We start from the raw sequence: 6,549 nt of genomic DNA on the forward strand, positions 1-6,549 counted from the left end.
TTGATGAGATGATTGGTAGACTGGATATGGCTGAGGAAAGAATCGGTGTACTTGAGCGCATAGCAATAAAAACTTCAGAAACTGGAAATGAGAGTGAATGAGGAGTGAAAAAAAACAAAAACAGAACGTCTCAGGACTGTGGAATAAGTCAGAAGGGGTAGCGCATGCACAATGGTAATATCTGGAGAAGTATTTCAAACAAAATGACTAAGAGTTTCCCACTCATGTCAGACACCAAACCACAGATCCAGGGAACTCAGAGAACACAAAGTGGGATAAATGCCAAAAATGAACAACAACTGTACTTATAAAATTTTCAAACTATGAAAATCAATAGTAAGGAAAAAAATCTGGAATGAAGCCAGGGGCAAAAAATATATATATATCACCTACAAAGAAACAAAAGTAGGGATTACATCAGAATTCTTCTGAGAAACTGCACCTTATGAAAATGTATCACGTCCTCCCAGGTACCAGCACTGCAATCAGGTGATTTCAGTGTGTGGATGCCATAATTGACATATAATTTCCCTGCTACTGATATTGAGACTCAGTCTTTTTTTTTTTTTTTTTTTTTTTACAAAATAAGGAGAACCACTTTCAGACTTACAGCATGAACAAAAATGCAGCTCCAACTGAATTTCTGTCGCTTCCTAACGTGAAGAATCAGCTACAAACATTTCTCACTAATAAAAGCAAAGCAAAATAAAAATGATCTTAACAAGCAACACATTACACTTATAAAGTCTGAAGGGAAAGAACATGATGCTGTAAAGGAAAAATACAGAATGGCTCAAATGAGATTGGAGAGTTAGGGTTATTCTCGGAATGAAAGTCACATTAACCGGTATTTTTAAAAAATAGTTATCCATGTAATTATGGTACAGAAAGTATTCTAGACAGAAAATACATTAGGATTTCAGAACATCAACAGCTAGAGCTAGAGAGGACAGTTGGTTTTGAATATATTTGCATATACTTGGGGAACACAGAGACATTGAGAAAAGTTATCGTTATCATTTGTTTCCTATCATTCTTCTCTCAATCCCCGTTCAAAAGATGTTGCATCATAAATATTTAAGAAAAATTAAACAGACAGGAAATACTTCAGGTGTCATATTAAGAAACGGAATTCTCAAAAGACAATGTGATTTGTGATATGCTATATAACAAAGACACAGAAAAGATGAATTTTAAGGCAAAATTTGATGGAAAAGCTGTTTATCTTTCTAGATAAAAACAGGAAGAATGTATGCTTCCCCTTGTCACACCTAAGTCCAAGTTTTAACAATTCTTTTTTTTTAATATTTGTTTTATATTGGAGTATGTTTGATTATGGAGAAGGAAATGGCAACCCACTCCAGCGTTCTTGCCTGGAGAATCCCAGGGATGGCAGAGTCTGGTAGGTTGCTATCTATGGGGTCGCACAGAGTCGGACACGACTGAAGCGACTTAGCAGCAGTAGCAGCAGCATGTTTGATTAACAATGTTGTGTTAATTTCAGGTGTACTACAAAGTGATTCAGTTATACACATACATATATCTATTCTTTTTCAAATTCTTTTCCCATTTAGGCTATTACAAAATATTGAGCAGAGTTCCCTCTGCTATACATAGGTCTTTATTGGTAATCCTTTTAATATAGTAGTGTGTAGAGGTCAATTCCAAACTCCGAAGTTATTCCTTCTCCCACCCACCGAAATTTCCCCTTTGGTAACCATAAGTTTGTTTTCTAAAACTGTGAGTATGTTTTCATTTTGTAATTAAGTTTATTTGTACCATTGTTTTTACATTGTGCATATAAGTGATATCCTATGGTATTTGTCTTTCTCTCTTTGACTGACTACACTTACTATGATAATTTCCAAGGTTAGTAAAATGATGTTGGAAATTTTTACAAGACTCACAATTAGTGATGGTAGTTTTATATCTGGATAAATTTTAAATAATGTTTTGTATACCATTCAAATTTCATATTTGCATTGTCACGTGTTCTACAACTGTTGACTCACTTTCCATTGCTCAGCTTTTACCAAGGTCTATGAGACCTTTATTAATGAACTCTGGTGAACTTTCCCTTATACCATTTGATTTTCTGGGGAAGATTAGAATGTTTTCCCACATATAAGAATACATAAATGTTCTTCTGGTTTATGTTACATTTATACCATATATATATATATATATAAAATATTTTGTATTCCCTATTATTTTCCAAAGGAGAAGACTGAAGAAAAAACAATATACACAGTAGTTTCAGTATATACAACTGTCAGACCTAGGGATTAAAAAGAGTCTATTTCTCAGTCCAGTATTCTTTTTGCCACACATAATTAAATCAACATCTTTGGTGCAGCAGAATTAGAATTCTATTTTATCCACCGTTAAAAATAGTTTTCCTTTCAAACTTCCTGCTGAATGAATTCTTCACCTCTTTGTTCCTCAAGCTGTAGATAAGAGGGTTCAACATGGGAGTTAATACCGTGTAAAAGAGGGAAATCACTTTACTGATTTCTGAGGAGGAACGTGAGCTGGGTCGAACATATATAAAGAAAAGAGTCCCATATAGGATGGAGACAACTGCCAGGTGAGAAGAACAAGTAGAGAAAGCTTTCCTCCTCCCATCGGCAGTCTGGATCCTCAGGATGGCCACCAAGATGCAAACATAGGAGATCATGATGATCAGGCCACTGAGTACTCCTATTGCTCCAGCCAAGGTGAAAAGCACCAACTTATTGATCCAGGTGTCTGCACACGCAAGGGAAAGCAGTGGTGAAATGTCACAGAAAAAGTGATTGATAACATTTGGACCACAGAAGGGCAAGCAAAAAGTGAGACTCGTATGAGTCATGGTGCTTATAAGAGCCACAGCATAAGGGCCTATAACCAGCTGCACACAGACCCTCTGGGACATAATAAGTGTGTACAACAAGGGCTTACAGATGGCCGTATACCGATCATAGGCCATGGAAGCCAGCAGGAAACATTCAGTGGCCACAAAAAGACCAAAGAAAAACATCTGTGCAGCACAACCCATGAAAGAGATGCTTCTTTTCTTTGCAAAGATATCACACAGCATCTTGGGAGCAACACAAGAACAGGAACACAAGTCTACAAAGGACAGGTGGCTAAGAAAAAAGTACATAGGAGTGTGGAGTCTGGGATCAATCCCTATGAGAGTGATCATCCCCAAGTTACTCCCTAGTGTGACAAGATAGACAAAAAGAAGAATGACAAATAGGGCAATCTGCTGATAGAGATGACCTGAGAGGCCCAAGAAAAGAAATTCAGTCACTGCTGTCTGATTCTGATCCTCCATTGGTCATCTGCAATCTGTTATAAGAAAGATTTTTTTTGATGAAAAACAATCATTGAGTTACAAACAACATATTAAGCCAATAAAAGGTTCTGTTAAATAGGTCTATAATAGACAATTACTGAAACACTGTGGAACTAGAAAATAATATTTCCAGATTCTAGGTTGGGCTTCTCAGTTGGTGCAGTGGTAAGGAATCCACCTGCCAATGCAGGAGACACAAGAGATGTGGGTTCAATCCCTGGGTCATGACAACCCCCTGGAGTAGGGAATGACAACCTGCTCCAGGATACTTGCCTGCAAAATCCCGAGGGCAGAGAAGCCTGATGGGCTACAGTATGGGGTCGCAAAAGTCAGACATGACTGAATGACTGAGCACGTACACTCATTCTAAATCCTGGCAGTTTGTGCAAAGATCCTGTGTCAACTTGGGTAATTCACCCTTAATCTCTATTGTTTGCCACAAAGAGTCTAACCCTGTTATCGAAAACGCTTTCAAGCTACGAATTTGTATACGAACTACCTTTCATGTTTCATGCTGTTGCATAATTGGATATAAAACCCCAGCTAGAAAAACCTTGCTAGGAATACTGTAAACCCAATGAGATATTCAGATCTTAACATATGACATCTGAGAAATGCCAAACAGGAAATTTCTAGATTTTAATGACCACACCCATCTTAATATTTTTAAAACACAATTCACATATGTGTTTATCAGTCTATTCCCTACTATCACTTATACAAAGATGTGGAAAGGGTAATGTACATAAATGACAGAGGTTACTTATTTAAAAGAATATGACCCATGGAAGGAATGAGGATGCCTTGTCTGTAAAATCAAATGATCTGGCAACGTTGGACAGCAGGTTGTCATGGAAACTATATAGAAAATTTAGCATCACTGCACCAAAATAATGGAGAATTATTTTATATGATATCTTATATTTCATATAAAATTCTTTCAGGGTATTATCCTGAAATCTACTAGGCAATATCAATTATGGTAATGATATATGTAAAATATAAAATGCATGAGACTTTATGCATGAAATACATTCAAGAATATGTTACTTTTGGACTCATTAATTAAGGAATTAGGAATCAAACTGTTTAAAATTCCTACAAGAAAATCACTATGTAGGATAATTTATATGAAAAATATCCCATTTTAAATAACATTTATTATCACTACAGTGATAAATAAATGCAACAAACTACTCAAATTATATAATAGTTATATTTAGAGCTTGATAAATGAAAAATAAGTGACTTGATTTGTGAGTATCTATCATTATGATTTTCTGCTAATGCTAAGGTCAAGTATATTTTCATCAGTCACAAAGATATTTCTCAGCATAGATTTAAGAGCATTATCCATTGCATAAATGCTTTTGTTTAGTTTTAGTTTTAGTCCAAGAACTTTTTATTTACTTGAATGTGAGTCAATTTAGGTCTTTTATAAAGCAAGGAAGACGATCTTTATGCCACGTTCACAGCTAACATTATGTGAACTTAGAATTCCGGGGCGGATCCATGTCAATGTATGGCAAAACCAACCAATATAATATTGTAAAATAATTAGCCACCAATGAAAAAAATAAAATAAAAGAATTCTTTATGGACTTTGTCGTATCTCTATATTATACAGAAATAAACAAGAAAATAAGTTCTGAAAAAGTCATAGAAAAGTTACTTAGTCTGTTTAAGGAATTTAAAATAGTGCCAGTCTGCTCTCTTTAAAAGAGAACTTGGTCTGGAAGGGTTATATTCCCAACATTCAAAAGCAGCCTGAAGCTTCTCCATCATACTTCAAAAATGTCATATTATCTATAATGCAATGTACTCACTTCCTTAAAGATATTCTTTATGTAGGTCCATTGATTGCTTCAAGGAAATAACCATTTTCTTTATATAAGGATGGAATATTCAATTTCCTTCATGGTGACAATTTGTTCTAAGAGGCATGACTTTCCAGTATTGGTGAAGAAGACAAATCTGTCATCTTAAACATTCTAGGAGTAAAGAGATACTCTTTGACCTGCACATTGATTCACATACAGCATAGAAGAAGATACTTTCCCTTGGGAGTTTACAATAATTTAGAGACAGGTCCCCAAAGAACTAAAGCCACAAGAGTTTACACCTGGAGTCACAAAATTAACATGATCACAGAGGCATCTGGACCAAGTGTTTTATCTTGTCTTCCCTGGAAAGAAGATCCCTAAGAAAACTGTATGTTTCCCCCCTTTTAGATCCTCCCAAAAGAGAGCTCTCTTTTCTATCAGCGAGGAGTGGTCCATTGAGCACCCAGCACCAGCTGGCAGCTGCTAACAGCTGGTAACAGCTCGCTCTCTGGTTCTAGAGCCACACTGCCAGGGTGCAAATCTTAATTTCATTATTTACTGGCCGTGTCACTCTGGCAAGTTTTTAAATCTGCCCATGCCTTATTCTCTTAATACAAAAAATAAATAAACATGGTTTCTAGCTCACAAAGATGTTGGAAGGACTTAACAAAGCAAAACATTAAAAGAATTAAAAACAAGGTCCAGCATAGAATCACTGTTCACTAGTCATTTACTATCATAAGGGAACTAAAAGACTATTTAGGAGACAATATCTAGATATAAAACAACAGAATGATCTCTGTTCATTTCCAAGGCAAACCATTCAATATCACGGTAACCAAGTATATACCCCTACCAGTAATGCTGAAGAAGCTGACGTTGAAAGGTTCTATGAAGACCTACAGGACCTTCTAGAACTAACACCCCAAAAAGATGTCCTTTTCATTATAGGGGACTAGAATGCAAAAGTAGGAAGTCAAGAAACACCTGGAGGAACAGGCAAATTTGGCCTTGGAGTACAGAATGAATCAGGGCAAAGGTTAATAGAGTTTTGCCAAGAGAACACACTGGTCATAGCAAACACCCTCTTCCAACAACTAAAGAGAAGACTCTACAATGGAACATCACAAGATGGCCAACACCAAAACCAGACTGATTATATTCTTTACAGCCAAAGATAGAGAAGCTCTATATACTCAGCAAAAACAAGACCAGGAGCTGACTGTGGCTCAGATCATGACCTCCTTATTGCCAAATTCAGACTTAAATTGAAGAAAATGGGGAAAACCACTAGACCATAAAGTTCAGTTCAGTTCAGTTCAGTAGCTCAGTCATGTCCGATTCTTTGCGACCCCATGAATCACAGCACACCAGGCCTCCCTGTCC

At 36.3% G+C, this 6,549-nt stretch overlaps 1 protein-coding gene across 1 annotated transcript; it reads right to left on the reverse strand.

The window, feature by feature from the left end:
• Window positions 1-2,374: 2,374 nt before the first annotated feature.
• Window positions 2,375-3,319, reverse strand: LOC129537454 (olfactory receptor 5G3-like). The gene has a single exon (XM_055396858.2). It carries the CDS (start codon window positions 3,317-3,319, stop codon window positions 2,375-2,377), a length of 945 nt encoding a protein of 314 aa, XP_055252833.2.
• Between the last annotated feature and the right edge of the window lie 3,230 nt (window positions 3,320-6,549).

This window comes from Moschus berezovskii, chromosome 14 (assembly GCF_049115385.1).
Source record: "Moschus berezovskii isolate FMDL1 chromosome 14, NW_MosBer_1.0, whole genome shotgun sequence".
Lineage (NCBI taxonomy): Eukaryota > Metazoa > Chordata > Mammalia > Artiodactyla > Moschidae > Moschus > Moschus berezovskii.